Below are 27,531 nucleotides of genomic sequence, written 5' to 3' on the forward strand. Positions count from 1 at the left end.
CTCAACCCAGTTTGGATACCCAAACCCAACAAAAACCCAAAAAAGAGAAAAAGCGCGGGAGATTTGCTCACCTGCTCCTCACTCACCGATTGCACTCCGGAAATGCCCAGCGGCGGCGTTAGAGAGCTCACCGTTCTTTCCGAGTTCAAGCCCTTCGGTTTAACCGCAGAAGCTGCTGATGGCGGTAATTCTTCCTCCGACGATTACCATTACTTCCTCTTCGATCCCCAGGTCGCCAAACAGCGGGATGAGGCGGACGAGCTTGATGATGCTTCGCCCTTATCTAGTGAGAGGAGTGATCATGAGCTTTTTATCAGAGGAAATAGGTGAAGCCCGCATTTTTTAGATGGTTGATTATAGTTCTTGAGTTCTTGAATTTTTGGTATTTGTTGATTAAGAGTTTCGTGAAATTATGAGGGTGGAGTTGATGCAGTTTAAACTGTTGCCTGATTGAAGTCGCGCCGAATTGTTTATTGGAGGAAATTGGCAGTTCGGGAATGTGTGAATCGTTTTGATCTCTCTGGTTTAATTTATGAAAACAATGTAACGGAATCATCTTGTCGGGTAAAGCAGTAAGTTGTGAAAGAAAGTATATCCCTCTCCTGTCAAATGAAACATAATGATGCTCATAAGAAGGAAACATTAATCTTCGCTCCTGTGGCAAAGTGCATGAAAACATCTCCACTTGAAGAGACTGCTACTTAATGAGCAAATTTTGAACTCTCTATATTTTGATTATAGATAAGAATCATTTTGTTTGCAAAAAGTATGCACCGCAGAAAGTTTTCTATCCTGAAGTGTTTTTATTGCATGGTGAACTGAAAAATGGAAATTCATTTTTTCTCATTGATCTTTTGATTTTAGATGTACTTAATGGAAATACTAACTCTAGCCAATTTGAAATTGTGACAGAATCATATGGAGTACAGGCCTTAGAGTTTACAAGAGGTTTAGTCTACCCTCGAAGGTCATCAAGGTGATTGTGGTTTTCAAATGTTAAAATAGTGCTTTTTCATGAAGTTGGAAACTAGTTTAATTCTCCACTTTGTTTTCAGCATGTTGTTATGTTTTCTGTTGTTCACTACTGTGTTGTTGAATGTCCTTGGTAACAGACTTCAAGTTGATTAGCTCAAACGATATTCTTCTAAGACTGGGGAACAACCATAAGCTGAATTTGGTTCATTGTGTTTCTTTTGAGTTTGATTCAGTGAATGCGTACAAATGAGTTCATCTTAGGTGCACCTCATCAAGCTTTACTTGCCTGCTTTTGTTTGTATATTCCTTTCTCCAACGGACCCCTAGAGAGCTGGGATAGACCTTATCCCTAGGGCATCGAACTCAACCAAGAAATTCGAGAAAGAATTTCATTCAGCTGAGGAATTCACAGCACATCCCGTGACCCCTCCATTCATGCTAGAGATCCTCGTGACATTGTTCAGTTACCAAATTCTGCTTTGGTAGAATATACCATTCCCCAGCTTCTTTTTATTCTATCTGAATGCATTTTTTTTCCTCGCGACATTGTTCGTTTACCAAATTTTTCTTTGGTAACTGTACCATCCTCAGCTTCGTTTTATTCATTCTATCTGGATGCATTTTTTTTTCTATGTACATTGCTCCAGGTTGCCTGTGTGATTTCACTTGACTTGACATGCTTAGCCTTTTACTTAGAAGTTACTGCTCATTTTCATGCACTCGAGAATTATGTTTTTTTCTTTTGTTTTCCTGCAGAATGTAGATGCATGATTCCTGTAACATTATTTTTCTAAAAAACATGATTAGTTGTTTTCCTATGTTCACAAACGCCAACCATAAGTCTTGTTTAATAAAATCAAGCAATTGTTAGGATATCTGTTATTCTATGTCTTAGCGGTACGACCTCTGTTTATTACCCTTTGCTACATGAACCGTATTCTGTGATGCTAACTTGATCCAATATTTGAGAAAATGCAAGAGAAGTGAAAGTTAACATTTGATAAAACCTTTTCATCATTTGGAAAATTCTAATAAGAACTGTTAAGTTAACACTTATGTTCTACTGGTTAATTGGAGAACCATCATCCTTGGTTCTGAAAACCCATTTTATCTCACAAAAAATGAGAGAAATTGCTGATAAGAAAGCTAACTTCGTTCCTGTTTGTCTCAGGTATGAGCTTAGTTGGTGTTATTGCTCCATTTTTCAAAGTTGGAAATCAGGCTCATGTTAAAATGTTGCAGGTATGCTGGTGCAGGATGGGTGATATGTCTGAAGCCTTGCTTTGTGTTCTTCAAGTTGATAGGTTAACTATCTATGGAATAGCAGGTAAACTAATCATTTGTCTTTTCCTTTTTCTACGATGCTTCTTGAGTTCTTGTCTGTGTAGAGTTACCCAGGCACGAGAATATTGACAATGACCAAATATTTTCTACCTAGGGTCAATAACTGTAGTTGTCCTTAAGCTCTCTGGAAATGTAATCTTCCTCTTTGTTCCACTTTTAAATATTTAGTCTTTCTGTTACAATTTAGTCACAATGTGGTCGTATTTCTGATTTGTAATGATTGCATGAGTTCATGCAAATTGGCCTAAATTGTGAATATATTGGAACCTGATGGCCCAAAGTGAAATTTTTGCAAGTAAAGGGGTCAGTTGTTTGGTATCAGTCCTTATCTCTTTTATTTCCATATTCAACTGCTAGTCTTCAGACTGCATTTGTAGCTTGCTGCAGTATCTTTTGACAATGAATTTTGTGGCTGTTCCTCTACAGGTGAAATGGTTTCTGTCCCGCTTCCGCATGCCATTGCATCAATATGGCCTCTTCCATTTGGTTTACTTCTCCAGCGGGCACCTGAAGGGAGCTTACTAACAAATATTTCGTTATCATCTTCAAATCCACTTTTGAGTGCTCGTGATGTCTTCCGTCCAAAAAGGGATATTGGATATAGTCCTCAAAATAATTATACTCCGACTCATATATTTGATTTTACCACAAGGAATGATGGGACATCAATGCCTTCCCATCTGATATTGAAGGATCCCTTGGAGGATCCTCAGGTACTAATAATTTCTTTTGGTAATTTTGGAGAATTTTGTATTTTACAGAACATGTTATAATTATATATGGTTTCTTAGATAACTTATATTGAGGAAAGAGGGAAGTTGAATCTGATGCGGGAATTTGATGAAAGAACAATTTGGACTAGTGATTTGGTTCCTCTGATGGCATCATATAACAAAGGTATACACAATCAATTTTCTAAAGTTTAGTACTGTTTCCTCTTGGTTGTATTTACTAAGAGGAGATGCATAAAATTCTTTGTAGGAAAGATGCAGCACTCCCTTTGGGTGGTAGAAGTCAATAACTCCAATCTTGAAGCAGTGAAGTCTAAATCATCTGATTTAATTACTCCGGCCATGTCAACAAAGCATTCTTTCCGAAGGATATGGCAGTGGAAGGGTTCACAGACTGCTGCCAGTAAGGTGGCGAAACTTATTATCTTCTTTGGTGCCTTCTGGATGAACTCCCTATCAGCAAGACTTGTTATTTATACATCTAAAGTTTCAGTTCATTTTTGTTAGATGTATTGTTGAAGAAGAAAATCTTGAAATTTGCAATTGATGCTTTGGAAGCTTTTGTAGTTATGATATCTGCATGTCTTGTTTGGTTTAAGGGGTGTGATTGTGGGCGATTGATAATGACGGGTTGTCCGCAGACCCCTTAGCGTCGAACAGTTTAATTTTGTGTTTGGTTGGCTGGATTATTTCTTGGATGGGTTACTGTATGGGGCTTTTATGGTCGGATATGACCTTCAAGGCACAGTTGAACTGCGGTTTCCATAATATTCTCAGGAACAATGTTTACCCGGTTGGAGCACATATTAAGTTATAGACTGTATTACCTTTATTTAGGAGTCAAGCACCTGATTTTAATTTTCCTTGTTTCCTTCACATCTTTTGACTTTTTTGGTGTTAATTTTTCATCAGGTTTTTCTTGCCACCGATGGTGATGTTAGACCAATAATTTGTTTTCTTCTCCAAGAACAAAAGAAGTTGTTGTCCTTACGAATTCAGAGCCTGGAGATAAATAACGAGATAGTTTATGATATCAAGCCTGACATGAGCTGGAGCATATCAGCAATTGCTGCCGCTGCTGTTACCGTTACTCGGCCCAAGTATGTTTACTTCTTTTCTAATGTTAATATTTTTTCCCTCCTAATTTGTGCAGTGACTAGAGAGTAATGCAGAGCCAGAGTGGGACAACTTCCCCTTAGGGATGTCATTGCTTTGACTCCAGAAAACACACTTCTTCTCCATGTAAGTTGCTGGAACTCTCAGCTTATTCGTTCCCAATAAACTATCTCCATCTGTACTAGATGATTTATTTTGTGTATGCGCTCTCAATTTTTACTATCTGGGAGATGCCAGCTGTTAAGAAGTTGCTCTTTCATGCCTGTACTTTCTATTTCTGTTGGATCATGACCGCAGCTATTTTCCATATCCTCTGGAATCGAAACTCTATGTTTGTTATGTTTCCATATTTCTCTTTTGTGGATCATGCCAGTATAAATGTTATTCCCTCGGCAGCCAGAGTTCTGTGCTCCAAACAGTTTGTTTCCTTCTTGGTATAAGAAGAATTGTTTTTGTCAATAGTTTTTGTTGGTTTCTCTTTCATGTGTAGCCTGGAGGTAAATGGTGGAAGTGAATCTTTTGTTGTTGTTGTTTTTTTCTGTTGTTTTTTTCTTCTTCGCTCTCTCTTTTTCCCCCCTTCTCCTGTTAACTCCTTCATCTTTAGAAGACTATGTTAAGTAATATGTGATATTCCGCCAGGCTCTTTGCTTGTATTATTGTTTTGTTGGAGATCTCTCTCGCACATTCTCTTACTGAATTGTATTGTTCTTTACTGAATACTGAGATCAATTATGGTGGTCATGACCCATGTAAAAGAGGGTTTCATGTTGATTTTCTGTTGAAACAGACTGGGAGGTGCTCAAGTAAGAAGAAAAGGGATGTATTAAGTTACATTATATGCCCGAGGGAAAGATATTATTTATTTCTTGTTCCTATCAAGAATGATAACTGCCAATCGTGTGCGCAAATTTGGCTAGCTTATAATTAGAACTCTTCCTCAGTCTTTTCTGCAATTGGGACAGCTGAAATTAGAAATGATTGGAGTCAGCAGTGGTCCTTGCATAAATGGGAAATTGTTTTATTTACATAGCTGCATGTAAACCAGCTTCTTGAAATGATTATGCGAATCTATAACTTCTAAAATTAAGATGGACAATTTGGTTAGGATGATAAAAAATTAATGTACTACGCTAGGTTCAAGAATGTTTGATTAGTCTGTGACTTCATTTCATTACGGTTGATGCATCTGATAGTAACAAATGCATTCTGCAGGTTGATGTAAATGTAACTTAACGAGATTGCGTTTTGTGTAATCTATCACTTACCTTTTTATACCATAGTTTTCAGTCGAGGTTCTATGTCTGTGCTTTCACGGTGTTGGCCTTTATAACTGCAGTCAGGGAACCTATGCTTGTGCAAATACATTTTGCCTTTCCCTTTGGGTAAGGAACAGTTTTTGAGTGGAATCAAAGTTTCGGGGACCAACAACAGCATACATGATCTGAAAATTGTAGATTTAGCTGATGCTGTAGAAGGACGTGTGAACATAGTTCTGAACAATGGACAGGTATGTCTACAAATGAGTACAGTCTTCTGCAAAATGATCAATGAAAAATCACATAAATTACTAGAGAGAGATAGAAACTTTACACCTCTAATTAGTACATTTTACCTGGAGCTTCTTGTTGTAATGAGAAATTATGAAGAGAATTTGGGTACTTGGTTGGTTTTGGAGAATTTCAGTCAAAGTGAGATGAAGAATGTTCAATTACTTGGCTCTATTCCTTGGATCAACATTATGCTCTCTTTTTCTCAGTTGGAAACAACAAGTGATTCTATCTGGACATCTGAACATAAATAACAGAGAAGAGAAAACAGATTTAAAATGCACAATCTGAAGAAGTTTCTTATTAATCACCATAATCTTTTATATACTGTTAATTTTTTTTCAGCATTCTTTTTCCTTTTTATAGTAATCATGTTAATATGCATGCTAACTCTTTCCTTTTTTCTGCTTTAGAATTACAGATGTACATTGCGACGGAGTCCTTCATCATCTCTAACTAATGAATGTATCACAGCAATGTCAGAAGGGCTTAGCTCTAGTTTGTACAGTCACTTCCTTGGCCTTCTATGGGGTGATGATGAGTCAACTTATTTAGCTAATGCAAATTCTAGTGCTGATACAGAATGGGAGTCCTTCTGTAATGTGATAACAAAAATGTGTCGGAAGCCTAGTACTACCTCCCCATTATTGTCAGATACAGTTTCTCATTCATCTTGGGAGTACCTGATCCAGAGCAAATACAACCAGCAGTATCTCAGAAGCAATTTTGTTGCTGGTGCTTTTCCTGGATTATCATCCGACTTTCAGGGATTTGATTCATCTGGTACTATCATAGCTGACACCCCGAATACGGAGGAAACCTTCTACGTGAATTTCCTGACTGAAACACTGGACTCCTTGCATGCAGTGTATGAAACCCTTAAACTTGACAATCTCCGTAGAAGGTGCGACTTCTGTACTTTTTATCTTTATTATATTCCCTGTCTATGTCACTATGATAATTCTTCTTTCACTGTCATTCAGTTGGTTAATAGTGCATAACCTCTTTAATGCATATAAACTGTCCTACCGTGCCATAGATGCTACTGAAAGTTCCCTGTATTTTGGATTTAGCCTTGGACTTCATCAGAATGAATAATCTCATCTTGACCAAACAGCTCAAGCGAGTGACTCTTGGGCCGCAGCATGTATATAAGGACTAAAGTACTATTCATATCGAGAACATGACCCAGCTGGGTTTTCATAGCGTTTCGTTTACTGATTCGGGGAATCTACACTTGCTACAGAAAAAGCAGAAATAGGTTCATGTTTGAATCTTTCATTAGATTGGACCTTCTGAAGGTTAAACAACAAATTTGCATACAGTTTCTGCCCAGGTGGTCCAGAAAGAGCACATGAAGTCAGAATGCAAACAGAAGTTTTTTGTTTCTTGGGGGCTTTAGATCTTCTATGATCAATTTCAAGATGATTGGTTATTTGGATCAGTGACTATCACAACTGAGATCATTATAGAAAGATTTTACTGTAAACTCCATTATTAGTGTGAGTCCTGATGTTTCCGAGGAATAGGTGTACCACCAATTACTAGGGAATCACTCTACCATCAGATTTTACTGGTTGCTTGCCAGAGAATGTTGTCATTAGGAAATCACATTTAACTAGTTCCAACAGCTTTTCAGTTTCACAGAAGGATCTGTCTATGTACCAGGAATCTGGATTCACATCTTCTTATTTTTAAATGTTGACCTTTCTATACGGAGTCTCATGATTTAGATCCAAGAGAAATGTTCTTTTGGTGTTCTTTTTCATGAAACATGGCAACACATGAAAAATCCTCTCTTAAAAATCTCTCCAGACTCAGAGTAGCAATCAAAACAGTTCTAGCTTTCTGGTACTTTCAGGCTCAAGCTGTTTTTTCCTTTTTCCCTAACCACATTTGCCCATGCAATTGATGAATCTTCCTTTCTCATAATGTTTGGCTTGAGGAAGGTTGTTAAGTCAATATAGGGGCCTCAGAGGAGGGGGGAAGCCAATATTTGGTCAATGATGTAACAGATTGAGTGGAGGTGGTTCTATTGCCGGATAAAGGGGCTAGATAATGTCTTTTCCCTTTTAATACTAGGACCATACATGCAAACTCTAGAATGGATGTAAAGATACTAGTACGTCGTTGTCAAATTTACCATTCGGCAATGCCAGTACTATTAGACTCTTTTTGTAAGCTTGGATTTGATGTGTGAAGACACAAAAATTTGAGATGATAACACACTAAATTTTTGACTGGAGAATAGCAGAGCTGACTAGTCTTCTCTTTCTCAGCTTGGGTCTTCAAAGTTCGGTTGTGTTGGTTATCGATACGATATAGTTGTGGTAGTCAACAAAAGTTGTTTCTTGTTTATGTCTGTCAACTAAAGCAAGTCTGGTTTGCTGTACTGGCTTTTGGATGATGCTGACAACAGGGAAGAGAGGAATTAAAGCTCATAGTGATGGCCTGTCAGTAATTTCAGATAAAATTTTATGAATGAGATTTTAGATGAAAGATTGACAAGCTTCCCCGTACTATTTGCAAATAGAATTTGAGGGACAATATTGAAGTAATGTTTCACGTTAATATTAATCCCTGCAATGAGTATGAGTACTTGCGAATGTCATAGACATGCAAAGACGAAAAAAGGAAATAGGATACAACTTATATGCATATCTCTATTCCTGGAGCTTAATGTGCATCGAATCTGCTTCTGTTTTATGTATTTGTAGGCTTTTCAGAACTGGTATCCTTTGCTCCTTTGGTAATCTCTGTTTCTTATCTTTTTGGGGCTTCATTATGCCCGCCCACTTTAACTATTGTCCTATAATACTCTCTGTTGGAGATTAACTAGCATTCTCAATTTCTTGTTTCGGTTGAGCTTCTGCATTCATGCACAACTTGCAGTCTGAGTTCTACAAATTGTGGACTTAAAGTTTCTCTATTACTATAGGGACTTGGGTCTTCTGGTAGTTCTTTTATGTGATATTGCTGATTTCTTGCATGAAGTGAGCTACTTGGATCACTACAAACGTGATTTTCCTGGACTTGTGAAAGAACTTGGGATGTCTCAAAACTTGTTTATACCAAGAACTCCCCCAAGTTTGTTGAGATGGCTTGAAAACTGCTTGCAGCATGGATATGGTTTTGCCAGTACCTGTGACCTTCCACCACTGATCTGTAAAGATGGAACTTCTATTGTGAACTGGGCGCGGAAGATAGTTTCTTTTTATAGTCTCTTATCTGGTGCAGATCAATCAGGAAATAAACTGTCATCTGGTGTTACCTGTAATATTGTGCCCGGACTATATCGTACTCGGGAGGAGCTTACAGTTTTGGGAATGGTTGGTGAAAAATTTGGCTTGCAGCATTTGGACTTGCTGCCAGCTGGTGTCTCTCTTCCACTGAGGCATGTAAGTTGACACCTCACAATAATGATGCTTATTGTTGTTGAAATCATCTTTATTTTAAAGTTACCTTATGTTTGGGCTTTAGTGTCAATGGTGGTCAGTATGATTTTTCCTATTGGATACCCACCTCATTTATTTTAAGGTCAAACACATGAAATTCCTTTTATAATTGGGTGGCATTGAGATGAAGCTGGCTTCTTCATCTTGGCCTGACTAGAATACTATGACCACATCATCTAAAAGCTTAGCCTTTAGGGAGTATATATGCATTATAATACTCTATATGTTTAAGAGTGACTATCATGGTTTTCTAAAGAACTCTGAATAATGAGTAACATGCATCAGATGTTCATCATATGTTCTTTTATCTGTCCTCCAGTATGATTGTGAATCTTGTTGTGGGACTTGGTTATATTATCAGTTATTTTAGTTGTCCTGTGACATACAAAATTGTGAATCATTAGATGTTTGTAATGTGTTGCTTAGGCTATAGACAAGTGCCGCGAGTCTCCTCCGACCAATTGGCCTGCTGCTGCATATGTGTTGCTTGGTCGTGAAGATTTAGCATTGCTACATCTGAGAAATCCCACAAAATCTGTTGAACTTGACATCAAGAAGACAAATTTGATTTCAGTGTCTACGCCTTACATGTTACCCCTGCATCCAGTTACCATACCTTCCTCGGTTGCGGATACACTTGAAATGGACAGTACCAAGCTAGAGGACATAGATACTTTTGAGGGATCTGTGGCAGATGGAATGGAGCATATTTTTAACTCTAGCACACAGTTACGCTATGGTCGTGATCTGCGGCTCAATGAGGTGAGTTCCAAGCTAGCAACTTATGTTAACTCTGGACCAGCTGGAACTTTCTTTTTGGATTAAGATTCCCTTGAGTAACCAACCATGGTTTTGTATTTCTTGATCCTTTTAACTGTTATAGATTTCCTTGCATGCTGTATTTGCTCTGATTTCTTCTTTAAATACATTAACCTTCAGATCCTTTTCAGTTCTTTTACATGCTTAATGCTTATACGTTCTTTGTTAGAGTTGAAGAAGGAAGTTAATGATACTGCACTTCAATGATAATTGTTCATGTGGAACTTTGCTTTTCAATTAGCTCATGTACATTTGCTTGCTTACCTTCTTTTTTATGTTGTGTCCTTGATCAATTTGTTTTCTGGATTATGCACGACTCGAGCTTCAAGGCATGTGATGCATGCGCGCGGGAGTTAGATGATTTTGCTGCAGTCTGCACATGCACATACATATATGTTTCGAGTTATTTATGGATATTTGAATTCCCATTCTTCAGTTCTTTGATGTGGTTCAAGTTATTTATGGATATTTGTTTCACTCTGTTCTCAATGCAAGTGACATGGTTTCTATCATGTAGCTTTGCAGTTTGTTTTAGTCTGGCACTTTCTTCATCAACATAGATACGTGTTGGGAGGATATACTTTCTACTGTTTTGGAGATTGCTCTGACAGACATTTAGATTGTTTTGTGTTGTGTTGTCTTGATGATGCAACTTCAATTTAACTTTTTTGTATGTAGCTCTTGTAGATATTGCAGATGACAGTTCAATTGTGATTTTCATAGGTCAGACGACTTTTGTGCTCTGCAAGACCTGTAGCTATTCAAACACCTGTTAACCCTACAGCATCTGATCAGGACTTCCAACAGGTATCTGGTGCTTCAGTAACTTCAGTATCTGGTACATTTGTTATTTATAATTTACTCGCCAGTTTTTGATTTAAGCACATTTGTTATTTATAATTTACTACTCATGACAATATTCCACTTGAAAGATATTGCAATAGATATAAATTCTGGTTTCCTATCCCTCAAAGGTTAGGTTAATTTTTCTAAAGACATATGTGGTGGTTTATTCTGATATGACTTCTGCAGACTCAGCTCTGGCATCTTGCTCAAAGAACTACTGCTCTTCCTTTTGGTCGTGGGGCATTTACACTGGGTACAATATGTACTCTTTTGACAGAGGTGCTTGTTACGATGTTTTGGTATTTTTGTACTTCTCTTAACCCGTCATCTTTTGTCACAAGCCTCCAAACTGGAATTTTCCCTTATTTATTCCATACTTTTGTTTTACTACCCAAATGGATACATTGAGGCATAGTACTATCATTTGAATAATTTTTATTCAGGCACTTACTGTTCCAAAGCTTGTTTTAGCTGGGAGGTTGCCTGCTCAACAAAATGCAACGGTATGCCTGGTTGAAATAGTAGGTTAATATGAATGTTCATCTTGTTGGTACATTTGATAATTATACAAGAAATCGAAAAATGGCGCAGGTTAATTTGGATCCAAACATTAGAAATATTCAAGAGCTTAAGTCTTGGCCAGAGTTTCACAATGCTGTTGCTGCTGGCTTGAGGCTGTCTCCTCTCCAGGTCTATTTTCTATATATTCCTTCGTTTTCTTTACTGATCATTGGTTTCCAATATCAATACTGAGTTTTATGATTTTCGTTATTTCTGCATGGTGATGGACTTTAGCTCTACATTTGGATTGTGAATTTCAGCCTATAAGCGTGTCTTATTTTCTAAACTTGACTTTGCTTCAAGACTTGCTGGTATTCGCTAAATTCTTCTGCATTGTTTACTTCTATATGCAGGGAAAAATGTCTAGAACATGGATACTCTATAACAAACCAGATGAGCCTAATGTTACTCATGCTGGCCTTCTTCTTGCTTTGGGTTTGCATGGACATCTCCGGGTCCTAACTATTACAGATATATTCCAGTATTATTCACAGGTTACTATATCTATGTTTGGACACCCTATTATATCATGATTGTTGATTTTCTGCTTTTTCCTTTTGCTTTTCTATGGAGTCGTCTTCATTCACGAGACTAATTGCTTTTACGTAATATACATATATATATATTTTAATCGCACCCACCTGGTGTGCATATTTTCATTTTTCTTTGTAATTTTAGATTTAGTTTTTATTTTTTCTCATCAGCTTGTAGATGTAACCGCTGGACTCTTTTTTGCAGTCTTTTATCATTGGGTTTAGGGCAACATAATTGACATGCACTTAATTTTTTGGATTTACTATATGCATGATTCTTGCCATTTTTACCAGTGGTTGGAATATGTTTTATGACGAAACCTTTGAATGCCAGCTGGAGGGGCATAAATTTGCAATGCTAATTGGATACATAGTTGGGAAATTTTTCCTTGAAATGATATCTTGGAGAACTTCTGAACTTTAGTTTCATGTTATACCTATATCTACTCAAACAAAGAGTGGTAAAAATCAGAGCATATTGAAAGTTGGTCTTGTATGGTACCACAAGACGAGATTTCGTTGAAATTCTATTAGGGAATTTTCAAACATTAGGTTGCTATTGTATCTATATACACTAAGACAAAGAGTTGTCAAATTTAAAGAATACTGGAGATTTGTGTATTCAGGAGTTCTTCTCCAACAATGGCATGCGATTCATTGGTTTTCTTTTCCAGAGTTTGCTGGTAACTGAAAAGAAATAAAACTGCTTGCTTTGCTGGTGGTTATGCTGACCCTATTATCAACCAGTTATTTGCATCCAATAATCTTAACCGAAGTTCTTTTTGGCATGTGTTCACTCTGCAAGTATGGTTTACCAAGGCAATGGCATGAATGGGCTTTTGCAAACATATCAAGTAAAATGTTGATGCCTAATGGAAACAATGTCATAACTAATTTCATCCTTGCATTCTGCAATTTCACAGGCATTAAACCTGACCAACAACCCACGCAAGTACTTTGATTTGCTGCTCTATTTTGTTTTTATGCATTTCGTCTTTCTTACACTTCCAATATTTTTATGCTTCCCTATTCTCTCTGTTTTAATTTTTCCTTTGTAGGAACATGAAAGTACTACTGTGGGACTAATGATTGGCCTTGCAGCTTCATATAGGGGAACCATGCAACCATCAATTTCAAAGGTAAAAAACCGACACTTGTTTTATTTTTGAAAATGTTTTCAACTTTATTTCGCTGAGTTAATATGTATATACTACTAGAAAAATTTCTTTTGAACTAGATCATGAATTTCAAGCAGGTAATATTTGACCTGAAATTTCACAAGTTGGATACAAATCATTTTGGTCATTGAGTTGTGCTATTAATATATGTTGCTTTTGTCATAATTGCCAAATTGGTATGTGATGGATTTTAATGACAATTATAACCCTTTAAATTCTAACTTGGTCTTGCATATGTATATGATATATCCTTTTGACTAAAATTATCATAACTTAAGTTGACATGATATAAAATTGACAACAAGTAGCGATAGAAGTAACACAAAAATATATTTTTAATTGAAAAATTAAAATTAAATATACCTGAAAACAGTGATCTTTGAAATTATGTTTCATGAGGTTACATTTGAATTTGAATTTTAAAAATTGAGGTTGAAGAGAAAGAGTAGAGTTGATAAGAGAAACATTTGCTTTGCTTTTGCTACAGTTTACCCTTTGTGTTTGTTAGGCCTTTTGGATAAAGTTGAAGTCCAAAAAGTTAAAAACAACGAAAATGTATGGCTGCAGAATCTTCACTTTTAAATTCTCATGAGAGTTCAGTATGACCTTAAGGAAAAAATAATCTTGCCGCAAGATCAAAGTTATTCTGCCTCCAAATATTTTAATTTCAATTTCACTGTTCCATTATGGTCCTTTTGTGTCTTATATATGATAGACCTATGTTAATTATGAGCGAATTAGTGCAAACAAAATCCAATACTGAATGGAACAGTAGTGCTTAAAAGGTACCTTTGGTGATTATAAGAAAGTTGGGTGTAGAATTAGCCAATTAGGTGGATTTTATCTAGTGTATACCAATTTAACATACAGGCAAAATACAGTGCCAATTAGAAAATTTACAGAAATCTTATACCCATTAGAGATTAAAGACAAAACTCAGCTTATTATTTTTACTCTATTAACGGCAATTGGCAAGTATCTAGTTTTTGGTTCTATGCAGTGCTTCATATTTGTTCCCTAGTATTGGTGTAACTGGTTGAGAAATTTAATACTTTATACTTAATGTTTATATGCTATCTGGTGAACTCTTGTTGCCAACAATTGAGTATTGACGTAATTATTTCAATTTTCACCAGTCTCTATATGTGCACTTGCCTGCCCGCCATCCATCTTCATTTCCAGAACTGGAACTGCCAACCCTTATACAGGTAAATTGCCAAGGATTATGGGTGATTTGAATTGCATCTAGAATCCTTTGATGTTCCATTTTTGACCTGTTGCTTTGTGCCTATCTTAGGTGGTTCTGATTTTTCTATAGAAAGAGCTTTAACTCTAAATTTGTAAATTTCCAGTCAGCAGCTCTTATTTCTGTTGGGCTTCTCTACGAGGGATCGGCACACCCACAAACAATGCAAATTCTTCTGGTAATTTTGTCAGTTAATCTGATTCTAGGGGATCCAAGTTGATTATTATTGTTATTAGTTTAATTTTATTGTTTGACGTGTTATGTTTGAGCAATACTCTTACTGAAACCTACTTTTAAGAATGGCAGAGGCAAGTCACTATTCTTTTTGTCTTTTCTTTTTTTTTTAAATTTTTTACTTTGTATTCTCTTGCATATTCTTTTATCACATGTTATGAAATAATGGCAGTCTAAGATGCCGATATTGGTTTTTGTAATATGTTTAACTTCTTTTCCAGGGTGAAATAGGTCGCAGAAGTGGAGGAGATAATGTTCTTGAAAGGGAGGGCTACGCAGTTTCAGCTGGATTTTCACTAGGACTTGTTGCATTAGGTTTGGTTTTTAAATTTGTCAGTTAGTTAATTCTATGTTTTAGCTAACCCACACCCACCCCCTTTGTTAATGAAGGTTGTGGTGAAGAGGCTATTGGCTCTACAGATACCTTGGTGGGTCGGTTGTTCCAATACATTGGTGGCAAAGAACTTCATAATGTATGTACTGCCATATCTGAACCAGATATTGGTACAACTATGATTGTTTATTTTCACAGAGTTTTTGAAATTGTGTTGCTGATTGTAATACTCTTGGTTTACAGGATCGAGTCCCTCTCTTTTCATCATCAGCTGATGAGCACAATCGAAATGCTGGACAGGTTTGTTTGATACATTATCTGATATATTATATTGCTTTGTCGGAGTACCGATACACTTCGAAATCAATATATTATATGGTTTCAAATTTCTCATTTTCTCAAGTATCACCACTTTTCTCCTACTAGATTATCGATGGGAATCTATTCAATATTGATGTTACTGCACCAGGAGCTATAATTGCTCTTGCTTTGATGTACTTGAAGGTAAAATGTAGCATGAAGTCTCTTTAGTAATTTTTTCCTCATGACAAGTTATAACTGGTTTTTTTAGCTTCCTCTTATTTCCTGATCTTGTCCAAGAGATATTTTGGTTTAACTGCTGTGACTTGAACAGACAGAATCACAGTTGATAGTGTCTAGGCTGTCAATTCCGCAAACTAAGTTCGAGTTGCAGTACGTAAGGCCTGATTTTATATTGCTCCGTGTCATTGCTCGGAATTTGATAATGTGGAGCAGGTATGGTGTTCAGTTGGCATGCTAAGAGATGAGATGTTTATAAATGACTCTCTGAAATCTCTGAAATTGTGGTTAATGCCATCTTAATATTGCACAGAATTCATCCATCAGAAGACTGGATTGAGGCGCAGATTCCTGAAGTTGTCAAAAACGGGGTAAAGGGCCTTGGAAGTGACATGGATGATCAATATGAGATGGACGCTGAAGCATTTGTTCAGGCATATGTCAATATAGTGGTTGGGGCATGCATTTCTCTTGGTATGTCTCTCCATTGTTGAATATCGAAGAAATAATATGATATTTATTTGTATATTTTTTCCCCTAAATTTTTGATATGACGTCATTCTAACCTTATCGGTCACTTGTAGGAGCATGTCCAATATCATATATACAGAGTTGTTAGCTTTGAACTTTTCACATTTGGAATTATTACTTTCTTCACAAAATGGACAGACATGGACTTCACTTGTTCTTTGGCTGTTCGAAATTGGATGGCACTTTATCCTTTGTCATTCTAAACTTTAGCCAGGTCAAAATATGGAATCTTCTGATACAAGAGCAGGCTAGAACAGAGGCCTAAAAATCTGTATAGCGGTTTTCTGCATACAATTTCCTCAAGGAAGGTTCTTTGCGGTTCTTCCGTTTATTCTCAGTCTCCTTCCTGATTGTGTCTGATCTTTTCTAAGGATATGAACTTTTTGTGGTTTAAGGAATTAATTGAAAAAGGACTATTGCCCTAAACATCCTTTCTGCACATTATGGGAGTCAACTCATGCTTACTTTCTTTGTGGGAACACCTTTCTGAAGCTTTCAGTATAACTAAAGGTGAAAAAGAAAGAAAAAGAGAGGTTGTCAACCTCAATGTTCTCTCTAAGTCCAAATTGTGGTTCTTGTCTCCATTTATCTTTGTGGCTTGAACTTCCACGACTAACAAATGGTTTCACGTGGAATTTGACATATTTCAGTAAATTTATCCATCCCATCCTTCATTGCTTCTTTCTCTTGAGCCTCTTTGATTTCATGTTTAAACTGCCTGGATGTCAATTTACCACCAGTTACAGGTCTTAAATAACTTCTCATCAGAACTCTTATGACTTGATATATGTTATATTTCTTTATGGCAGAAAACGAGTAATAACTTCTCGGCTTCTGGTAATTCAGTGATTTGGCAAAAAGTATTAATCACGGCATGTTTGCAGGGTTGCGATTTGCTGGTACAAGAGATGGAAATGCACAAGAGTTGCTTTACAAATACGCTGTCTACTTCCTAAATGAGGTTTGTACCAAAAATGATGTTACTGCATCTCATATTGATCAACCGTATGTGTAAGAAGCTCACTACTGTACCTGCAGATAAAGCCTATTTGTGTTTCCAATGGAATTGGTTTGCCTAAAGGATTATCTGTCTATGTTGACCGTGGGACATTGGAGACATGCCTTCATCTAATTGTTCTTTCCCTATGTGTGGTCAGTATATCATAAGAATTTCACCTTTTTTTCCCCTTCCCTTTTTTGTGTGTGATTCACTAACAAGGCAATATGTGAGAGCAATCCTATGAAACAGGTAATGGCTGGATCTGGTCATCTACAAACATTCAGATTTCTGAAATTTCTTCGCAATCGCAACTCTGCTGATGGACATGCTTATTTTGGTACTCAGATGGCGGTAAGTCTACTAAACATCCATCTTTACTCCAATTTATGCTGCATATGTAATATACTGCAATACATGTGAAAGTAGATATATCTGATGGTTATATAAAGGGGCTTAAGCCTTGTTTGTATTCACTTTTATTCTCATTCTTAAATTTTGGTCTGTTTCAAAATGTGAAAGCATGTTGTTTCCAAGTGTTTCAGTTGAAAATATTTTCACCATCCTTTGTAGGTGAGCTTAGCAATTGGTTTCTTGTTCCTTGGGGGTGGAATGTGGACTTTTTCAACTAGCAACGGTTCTGTTGCTGCTTTGCTGATAACTCTTTACCCACGTTTGCCTACTGGACCAAATGACAATCGATGCCACCTCCAGGTGAAGCCATAATATATGCACAAGTGATACACTTTACTTATTTTTGTATTGCATGGATATTTTATAGGTTATGAGTGTTTCTTGTCTGGAATATCCTTAAATTTGTTTAACGCAAATACATGATTTGAGTTCTTAAGGCCTCCCTTTTTACTGGAAAAGGTTGCGTAGTACTGGGGTGTATCACTCACAGCCGAATCCTTTTGATTGCAGAAAAATGTGTAGGAAGGGGAACACAAATAGATATCTGTTCCTCTTACGTCTTAAACCATATGTTGAATACTTTTTCTAGTTCTTCACAAGGTTGCCAACATAGAGAGCTGTGATGCTAGGAAATTCTTGCTCTTGGAATTTGAATTGGGTGTTTATTTATATTGATCTCACATTATTCTTAGCAGAAAAGTAGGCTTGGTTTATCCTTATTTTTGGGGACATTGTGTATGCTTACTAGACCCTTACATGGGTAGGGATGACGTTAGGGTTGGTTGTGGAAGGTTTTGCAAACCCAAGACCGTGCTGTCAAACTGGTGCTGAATTCAATATGGCCCTGCTTTCATTCATCCACAATTCAGGACCTTGCCTTGAACCTGGCCAATGGGATTATATAATTATAAAATTATTACTAATGTTTTATTTTCTTTTAAAATATCATCATAACCTTCAAAATATGAGAAATAATGTTATTACCAATTAATCAATTATTTTGACGCTTGAGCATGCCTGTTTTTCTTTTTAAAAAGTTATTATTTTCAAACACAATTTGACCTTTATGTACACTCAAAGTTGTAAGCTATTAATGGTCTTTTTTCTTAGTCTAATCTACAACATATCATATCTATTATTTAAATATGATTACACATGTAACATTAAATATAATCTCACATTAACATATGGCATAAATACTCGCATAAGTATACATATATGAACATTTCTTTTGTTAAAATTAAATATATAATGTAATTATGCACATAACATTTATTTATTTGTGTGTGTGTGTATTGAGAAATTACGAGGCAAGTTGAGTACCCACTACCCACCAGAAGGGTCCAAAATGCAAAAACCCATTGCTACCTTTGACCTGCTTATAGGCTTAAAATGTGGGTCGAACCTAGGCCAGGACGGGACCAGCACCCTCTGCCATTACTAGTACTTCACTCATCAAGGAGCCCAAGACTCTTGCATCTCTTTCCAGAGTCTCTTCACTTTCTCCGGGGGCCTACTGTCTGAAATCTAGATGCTTTTAGGATATCGTGGCGCACTTCACATATCCACTTGGAGTAAGGTCTTTTGCTGTTGTTCAATCAACTTTACTGCATGCAGCAGGACCATCTATGTACTGCTTGATGCACTTCGCCTGCTTTATGCGTTTTGATATTTTCCAATTTTCAGTATCTGATGTTTGTTGTGACAACTAGTTATTCTGATAAAATCAGTGTAATAAGTTCTCTTCTCCGGTATGCACGGTCTCTGCTAACAGGCGTTCAGGCATTTGTATGTTCTTGCGACCGAAGCCCGATGGATTCAAACAGTTGATGTGGACACTGGTTTACCCGTTTATGTCCCTCTTGAAGTTACCATTAAGGAAACTGAACTTTATGCTGAAACGAGTTTCTGTGAGGTCACTCCTTGCAGTCTCCCAGAACGTGCAATTGTAAGTCTTGGTCTCCTTTCCATTCATGTAAAATACCTCCCCTTCCCTAAATATCTTCCAAGTGAACTTGTGCCCCGCTCAGTTTTGTATGTTAACTCTTAACCTGTTGGTTGTTCATCAGTTTATGGCATCAATGTTTATTATCATGGTCGTAAAATTCTGTACAATTGAAATAGTGTCTATTGCTTTCATGAGTAGTTTGAGAATTTGCACCGACTTGCCTTGCTGTTTGATGCATGTGATTGTACTATAAACTTCTTGTTTGCTGCAGTTGAAGGCTGTTCGTGTCTGTGGTCCTCGATACTGGCCTCAGGTTATTGAGCTTTGTCCTAAAGGTACGGCTGATGCCACACATTTATTTGATCAGCATTTTTGGTTGCATTTTGACTACACTGATCATAGTACTTGTACAGAAAAACCTTGGTGGAATTCCGGAGACAAGCATCACCCATTTAATTCAGGTGTTCTATATGTCAAAAGAAAAGTTGGGGCTTGTTCTTATGTGGATGATCCCATAGGAAGTCAATCTTTGCTTTCAAGAGCAATGCACAAGGTTTGCATCCTGCTTAATGTTTGCATTTTACCTTTCTCAATGTAGTGATCATTGGGTCGAAAGGATGCCTTTTATTGTGCAGATGAGTGGCTTGACACAACCAAATTCTGGCCCTGCAAGTTCTGAGTGCACAGGTGCAGTCACAGTAGACCAGTTGGTTAGTACTTTCTCGTCAGATCCAAGCTTAATTGCTTTTGCCCAGCTCTTTTGTGACTCATCCTGGAGTAGCAGGCAAGTTTGCTTCTTTTTGTTGTGCTTGTTTTAGCTAGTTGCGTCATCATTGTTAACTCTTGTTCAACGTAGCAACTAATGATGATAAAATTACCTACTCTACTAAATCGTGAGATGAAAGTATACAGCAGTTGTTGACCTTTAAATTAGAGACTACCTCCATATGTACATTTTCTGGTTTAAGGCACAGCCTTAATATAGTCTTGAATAAAAGTTTTACGTCTCTGAATATTCCTATTATTATTGATACATGTTGGACACACCTTCCTTTTTGATGTGGCAAAATTTACTTCATATGTGCCACCATAGCATCCATGACTACAGTTATGCAAGTTTTAGCATCTTTTATATCTGATTTGATTCAATAAATATAGCATTTGCTAGCGTAAGTAACAAATGTCACAGTTTGTAGTTTGTTTCTGATAGGTGTTTCCATCAAGAATGCAATTATGAAGAATACTTCTACTGAGGATAAATAAAATAATGAAACCCAATATCACTATAGTAAACCCAGAAAATTTAAAATTATAAGTTCTAGTTTTGCGATTTATGTCCTCTGATTCTTGCAAAGAACATTTTGTTCTCTAAAAGCATTCCCGTATTTGTCACTTATACTTTTTGGTACTTGTAATATATGCATCTTATCTATTAAATGTTTTGATCAGAACCAACATACGGACATGCTGGACACATATTTCTTTGTACTTTTGTCCTACATATGCTTTTGAATTTTGTAAAATTTATCATTGGTTGTTATTAGTTCAATGTCCATTACACCATTACAAGCATCTGAATCCAAATTTGAATGCTTATTTAACTTTGAAAATAAAGTACTGCTGCTTCTCTTGGCCATTTATTTTTAGCCTTGGCAGGATGGACCCATAGGGTGATGGTTTCCAGTAACTATAGGTGAAGTTTTAGGTAGGAAATGATTTCCACTTGGTTGTTATTATTTGCAAAATCTTTCTCCAGATCCGAGCTCGACTTTCAGGAATTCTGCCTTCAAGTGTTATTTGAGTGTGTTAGCAAGGACAGGCCAGCAATGTTGCAGGTAATCTCATAGATTTTCATAAAGTTGTACCTCCATTTTGCCTGATTGTGTATTCTATTTGCCAAAGGTGGGTCAAGTTGGGAACAGCATGCCACTCAATCTTGCGAAACTTCTAGTGGTTAGAATATCATCATATTTGTTAGAGTATCAGCGTTCCACCAATATGTTATTGTTGCTGGTACTGGGAATTGTGTTTAATTAATTCTGGTTCTTGCTGAATCAGAAGGAAACCCTCAAATAGAGAGTAAGGCCTTATATTTCTATTGATGTTTGTAAACTTTGTATTGGTCCAGTAGATCTGGATTCTAGTTTCTTGTTTGCTGATATTAGTGGGTTCGCATTGTATTACTGTCTGGTTTCACACACTGAATCAGATGATCTCCTTAGCTTCTGGCCAAAGCGCAACATCTTATCCCTCTGATGGAGACTCCCTTATGGGATCTTATAGAGAACTAACATGCTGTAATTTTGTAATCTCTAAAAGAGTAAAGTTTAAGGTGCATTTGAGTCGAAGCATTCTGGAGTTGGGATTTTAAGTCCATAATAAAAAATCTATTAAGTTTGTACTGGATAATTTCAATTTCAATGGATTTGGCCCTCTAATAGATAATTTTAGCTATTTTCTCAATCATTATGGTGGATCCTGATATTGGATTGATTTGGAATGCTTCCCTGAAATTCTTCCAGTTAAATGCAACACAAAGGTAGAACAGTATATTGTCTTATGGACCTTAATTTGGTAAAAGTTTGACAAACGTAAAGATCACTTCAGCTGTACTCTCAGAACTGTGTGCCACCAATTTGATTCCTGAATGTACACCTAAAATTGGATATGTTTCACGACTTAGCAAGGGAAACAATGCCAAGAAGTAGTTATGCGGCTTACATTGAGATTCAAATGTTGTCCCTGCGACAGAAGCTTTCTATTCTTGAGTCAGTCTCATTTAAGCCTCATTAAATGAAGATATTCTAAAATTATGCAGGTCTATTTGTCATTGTACACCACAATTGGATGCATGGTGGATTCGTTGATTAGTGGCACTTGCCTTGCCAGTGATTCGCTCTCCGTTTCTAGTTTGAAGGTACAAGCACCTGAGTCATAATGCATCCAATTATACAAATATTCAGTTGTTAGACCTTCTATGTGGGTTTATAATTAGTGATATTCCAGAGAGCTATATAACATGGATAAAGCATGGTAATTTCTGGTTCTTAGTAATTTATTTTTTTCAATTCAAATAAATTGCTTCTTTCATAACTGTTGTGAACTTCTTTGAGGCTAGCTCATTTTGTGGTTGGCCATTGGGCAGGCTGGGGACTGTCACTGTTCCTTGCCTGATGATACTTTCTTTCTTCTTTTCTTTTGGAAGCTTATACAAATAGGTAAGCGCAAGATGAGGTTTGCTGCTACATGAAGAGATGAATTAGTAATTCATAACATGGCTCAAAAAAGATACATGCATGAGAATAGATGTAGCTACGGAGAGGGCATCTATGTATTGTAACAAATATGTAGCTGTAACTGTTGAAAGCTGTGTGTTTCAACTTCTGAAAACTGAAAAAAAGCATGATTCAGTGATCTGTTCTGGTATTTACTCATTCACTGTTCAGTTGCTGGGATGGGTCTCCTGAAATTCTTGCCTCTGAATAGAGAAATATTTTCTGGATTGAGTTTGCATAATGTTGCCTCGGATTTCCACCAGGGACATGCTTTTCACTTTGCTCCTAAATTTTCTTTTGGCACAGATTGCTCTGGCATATAATGAAGCTCTCTCCAATGGAAGATTAACTACTTCAAGAGGGGAAATTGTGCAATCAGTTTTTCTGGGTTCACTCAAGAAGCGAGTTGAAGACCTTTTGAACTCTTTGAACTTGACTGCCGATTTCCATGCTTATACTATGTTGGGTAAATGGCCAACTGATGGTTCCAATGGAAAGAAATCCCAGACAATTCTTTCCTGGTACCTCCAGTGGCATAGCGTGCCATCACCGCTAGATATTAAAAGAGCTGTGGAGAAGATTAATTGCACCAAGATTCAACCATCTATTCCCTTGTTGCGGCTGGTTTTCCCAAGAACTGATATTACTGCAATTGATGTTATCAATAGTTTCTTGGTGTCCTCCAAGGTTGAAGATTGAAAGATTTTGCAATCGTAGTCTGCTAACAATGATGGCAAAACCCAGCCACAAGCAGCATACTCATAGACAGGAAATCTGGATACAAATAAGCAGCGAAATTGGACTTTTATAAGAGAAGGAATTGGCATAATCGGGGTGGCCCAGTGCTGTGTATTATAAACATCAACCTTCTGTTGTTGTAGATATAAGATATTCTGATCCCCTCATCTCATATTTAAGGTTGTAAATGTATTCTAGATTCAGGCATGTTGTATCACTGGTGAGTAGTCGGTCATTTGTGTAATATAAAGACCACTAGAAAAAAAGCATAGATACATTATGGTGCATTTTTGGAAGTTTAAATCGCTTCATAACTGTTTGTCAATTCTAATGGGAATACATGATGGTCTGATGGGTTGTTTTAGTTAGAATAAGAAATGATGAAACAGTAAATTATGTTGGAAATGGTAATTATATTGATGCACGAGAAGTACAGGTACCTCTTGAAACAGCGAAACTGCTTTGAAAAATTATGGCGTCGCAATGAACAATAATGTGTTTCAATGCAAGTATTTTGTAACTGCTGAAACCTTAGGCGTTTCGGTCAGAAGAATTTATGCTGCATGTTGGTGATTACCAATTAAAACAAGAGTAAATTACAATGTGATATAATTATAAATATTTTTTTTGTTATTTAAAAAGATTATCAATATACTTTTGATTTTAACGATAGCCTTTTATTTAAAAAAACTTGAAAACAAGAAATCATTGCATTAATCAATTTCTTATCAAATTACATAGCGTTGCAAAGTCCATTGCTCACATAAATGTGGCAGAAACTAACACACACCGCAAACTAATTACTAAGTTGTGATCCTGGACCTGCACAAAAATTGTCAAGCTGCAGCAAGACTTGCCAATACCCCAACAAGAGGTGCATTATTAGCAGTGGCAGGCTCTGCTTGCTGGTAATTATCCCTCGCATCCCTGTACTCGTCTCTCTGATCCGGACCCCCCACTACCGCCCCTTCCAGCACATTCGGGTTCTCCGCGTTCTTATGGAACCACTCATTGAACCCCTCTTGGCAGCTCACCGGCCTCGAATCCTTCTTTATCGACACTATTGATGCTCCTCTGTGGTGCACCTGTTTCGGATAGTTCGACCCGAACCCCACCATGTAGCTCATTTCTTCGGGTTTGAACCCAGTATGTAATCCACCTAATGAAAACCAATCAATACGAAATGAATCTCCAATTTAAGAGATTGAAGACTAGTCATTATTTCTGTACCTGAGATCTGGCAAAAGCCATTAAATCGTGAGGTCCAACATCGCCGGCAGCGCAGCGGAGAGTCTTTGTCCTCGTGCCGGCGAGAATACGTGCGTAGGCGGTGATGATGAAGGAGGAGCTGGTGACGTACTGAAGATTATCCCATTCCAGAAACCAAAGGAGTCCGCCGTTGGTCCTCGGCACGTTGCTGTTTCCTTTCTGTATGCAGTTGCAGATGTACTGCTCCGCGTTGTTCTTGTACTCACCCAACTTCCCCTCTCCCGACAACTTCCCTTCTAAAATACCCTGTTTTTTGACAGAAAATTCAAATGTATACATGTTTGTTTGTTCATGACTGCATGGATTGCAATCTAAATTGGGTTTAGTCGAACCTGAGCCATTGAATGATAAATGTAATGAACTTATCGTGTGATCGCTTTATAATTTAGAAATCGAACAAGTATATTACACTTGTTTGGTTCGACCAACCTGATTCTACATCTATGATTTTATGTTACCTTGGCAATAAGGAGTTGGGCGCCAACATATTTGTCGTCCCATGAAAACATTCTTCGGGTGCCACCTGAATTGGAAGATCCCTCGATGAATTCCAAGTACGTTTTGTCGTTGGTTGCCCGTTCTAGCCACGCCCCAGCCCACAAAATTTCGTCCTGTCAAGATTCCACCTCAATTTCCTCATCATGACCGCAATCAAGTCAATACAATGATTGATCGACAATTTAAGAAGAGTTATGGATCATGCGACAAGTACTATAATGTGTGAAATACATCGATTGGTATGATCAGATTTGTTTTGGATAAGAATATTTCATTATGTAACATACTAATATTAGTATTCTTACCTCATAGCCACTGCTTGAATAGAATTGTCCAGCAACTGAAATGCTATTCTGGTATTGACCAGTGTGTTTTCTTGCAAATTCAAATAACTGTTACGAAATGCAATCAATCATTACTAGGTAGATCCTAACTAAAATTTTACATACATAATATTTGAGGTATTTTAATTAAATATTATATATATTTGTATATATATATATATTCGAGGGGAGTGAGGAGTAGAATGAGTAGAAACCTGTTTAGCATGTTTGAGAAGCTCAGACGAATAACTGGGGTTAGATTTCCTGAAAGCAATGGAGGCGGCGGCAAAAGCGGCGGCGGTTTCACCTGCGAGGTCGGCGCCGGGATGTTGCTCGTCGATCCTGTAAACAGTCCTGGGCGTTGTCATGTCCTCGGGTCTCTGCCAACACGCGTGATCCGACCCGCCATCTCCGACTTCTCCATACAGCACGTTGGGCTCCGGGTGTGCCTTGATCAGATAGTCCGTTCCCCATTTGATGGATCTTAGAGCGTTAGATAACTCATTTCGGGCCTGGAGTTGCGGCTCGAATTCTACCACGCTCCATGCCAGCATTGTCACCGTAAAGGCCATCGGGAACCCGAATTTCACGTTGTCTCCCGCGTCGTAGTATCCTCCCACCAGATCAATCTGCACACCGACAGTGACATGCATGCATCAATATTAAGGCAAGTGATGATATGGCGTGTATACGTGAAGTCAATACAAGTACCAAGATGCTCGTACTTTACAGTAAAAGATTCTAACGGCTTTTACGTAGGTAATAAAGTGAAATACTGATGTTACATACTATGAAGATCATTTCATTTAAAAGATCGAAGAAGCTGCTAGAGACGAAAATCATTTAATTTCACATTCAGGGACACATGTGAAATTTTTCTTTCTTTTTTTTATAAATGAATGTATTGAGATTTATTTAACATGATTCTTAATCTGTTAAAGAGAAGAATCATTTAATATTAATATCTTAAACATTCAGCAGCATGCATTGTATAAGAATTACCCTGGCAGATTTGCCGTCACTAAGCGCAGAATCTCCCCGCCATCGGATGCGCTGGTTAGGGGGCAGTTTCCCTGATCTTTGTGCCTCATAGAACAACAAAGATTTAGTTAGAGCAGCTCCATAGTCCACAGTCGACACAGCATTCTGAACTTGAACAAAAAAACAGAAACCAACGACTAGCAGGAGACCAAACAAATGGAACGACATAGTTGCTAGTTTGCAAAGGCGATTTCAAGTGGAAAGGTTGGGATAGAGGGAAGTAATTTATAGTTGAGACAAAGAATGTACGAAGTTAATGTTTTTTGCATTTGATGAAAGAGGTGCATCTCCTTTGTTGTCTTGATAGCATGATTTTGATTAGGAGGAGATTGAGTATGCTTAAGTGTAGTTAAATCATAAATGATGATATGATGAACTTAGTTAATTATCAAAAACTATAATTAATTGAATTAGATAAATGTTCTTTACATTGAGATATTACATATTAATTAGTTATAAACTTTAGTGAGGATTAAATTATCTATATACATATCTATATTAATATGTCCAAGAAATTATAGTTAAGTAGGCAATTAATAGTTAAGAGATTATTATTTTCAAAGTACACAAAATGTGATTAATTAAGAAAGTCGCAGTTAAGACACTTTAAGTTATAGAAATCTTAGAACTTCATAATTACCACATGCACTAAAAAAATTTGATTTATTCTCTATGCTATAAATCACTTATGGTTTAAAATTCGTAGTAAATCAATACATACTATTTATTGTGGTCAAACAAAAATTACATGAAAATTTAAATTTTGACGATGTCAATTAACATTCTCTATGGTTTTATCTACGATCAAAATATTTGCTATAATTTTTAATCATAGCAAATATTTTGGCTTTGCTTGTAAAACCGACGATTAATAGCCGTTATGCAACCGTGATTAATTAGTATTCATTTTAAGATTTTCTATTTTTATCCATAATAAGATTTTCTATTTTTACAATTGAGTGTCTGCCAATGGGCAAATGTGCCTCCTTAATCATCCCCACACCCCCACCCCCACCATCCAAACTCAAAACAGAAGGA

The 27,531-nt window shown here is 37.0% G+C and overlaps 2 protein-coding genes across 3 annotated transcripts; one reads left to right on the top strand and one right to left on the bottom strand.

Moving 5' to 3' along the window:
• Positions 1–23,687, top strand: EMB2771 (E3 ubiquitin ligase). 2 transcript variants are annotated; one of them, XM_088882596.1, is made up of 37 exons: positions 1–326; positions 913–976; positions 2,218–2,302; positions 2,746–3,032; positions 3,111–3,216; positions 3,301–3,458; positions 3,963–4,150; positions 4,223–4,292; positions 5,503–5,673; positions 6,127–6,617; positions 8,652–9,111; positions 9,595–9,930; positions 10,711–10,794; positions 11,020–11,112; positions 11,277–11,336; positions 11,425–11,523; positions 11,748–11,888; positions 12,986–13,066; positions 14,242–14,313; positions 14,458–14,529; positions 14,807–14,900; positions 14,976–15,058; positions 15,163–15,219; positions 15,346–15,423; positions 15,554–15,675; positions 15,773–15,933; positions 16,875–16,951; positions 17,029–17,142; positions 17,240–17,341; positions 17,561–17,701; positions 19,176–19,349; positions 19,621–19,684; positions 19,763–19,902; positions 19,985–20,133; positions 21,106–21,184; positions 22,168–22,266; positions 22,931–23,687. In XM_088882596.1, the coding sequence occupies exons 1-37, from the start codon at positions 103–105 to the stop codon at positions 23,321–23,323; spliced, it is 5,469 nt and encodes a 1,822-aa protein (XP_088738722.1). In that variant the 5' UTR covers positions 1–102; the 3' UTR covers positions 23,324–23,687. The 2 variants fall into 2 exon arrangements, with proteins under 2 accessions (XP_088738722.1, XP_088738723.1); XM_088882597.1 differs by having other exon boundaries at positions 4,229–4,292.
• A 421-nt stretch (positions 23,688–24,108) lies between these two features.
• LOC105167201 (endoglucanase 14-like) lies at positions 24,109–26,661 on the bottom strand. The gene is given in 7 exon segments (XM_011086824.2): positions 24,109–24,491; positions 24,494–24,521; positions 24,593–24,877; positions 25,090–25,242; positions 25,435–25,521; positions 25,668–26,081; positions 26,455–26,661. Coding segments are annotated over 7 exon segments (1,467 nt in total). The 3' UTR covers positions 24,109–24,198.
• Between the last annotated feature and the right edge of the window lie 870 nt (positions 26,662–27,531).

Source organism: Sesamum indicum, linkage group LG7, assembly GCF_026168435.1.
Source record: "Sesamum indicum cultivar Baizhima isolate 11 linkage group LG7, ASM2616843v1, whole genome shotgun sequence".
Classification (NCBI taxonomy): Eukaryota; Viridiplantae; Streptophyta; class Magnoliopsida; order Lamiales; family Pedaliaceae; genus Sesamum; species Sesamum indicum.

Coding starts and splice junctions, on each gene's coding strand:
- EMB2771 (XM_088882596.1), top strand. CDS start 103: ATGCCCAGCGGCGGCGTTAGAGAGCTCACCGTTCTTTCCGAGTTCAAG. Junction 11,113..11,276: donor TATGTACTCTTTTGACAGAG/GTGCTTGTTACG, acceptor ATTTTTATTCAG/GCACTTACTGTTCCAAAGCT. Junction 22,267..22,930: donor TCTCCGTTTCTAGTTTGAAG/GTACAAGCACCT, acceptor CTTTTGGCACAG/ATTGCTCTGGCATATAATGA.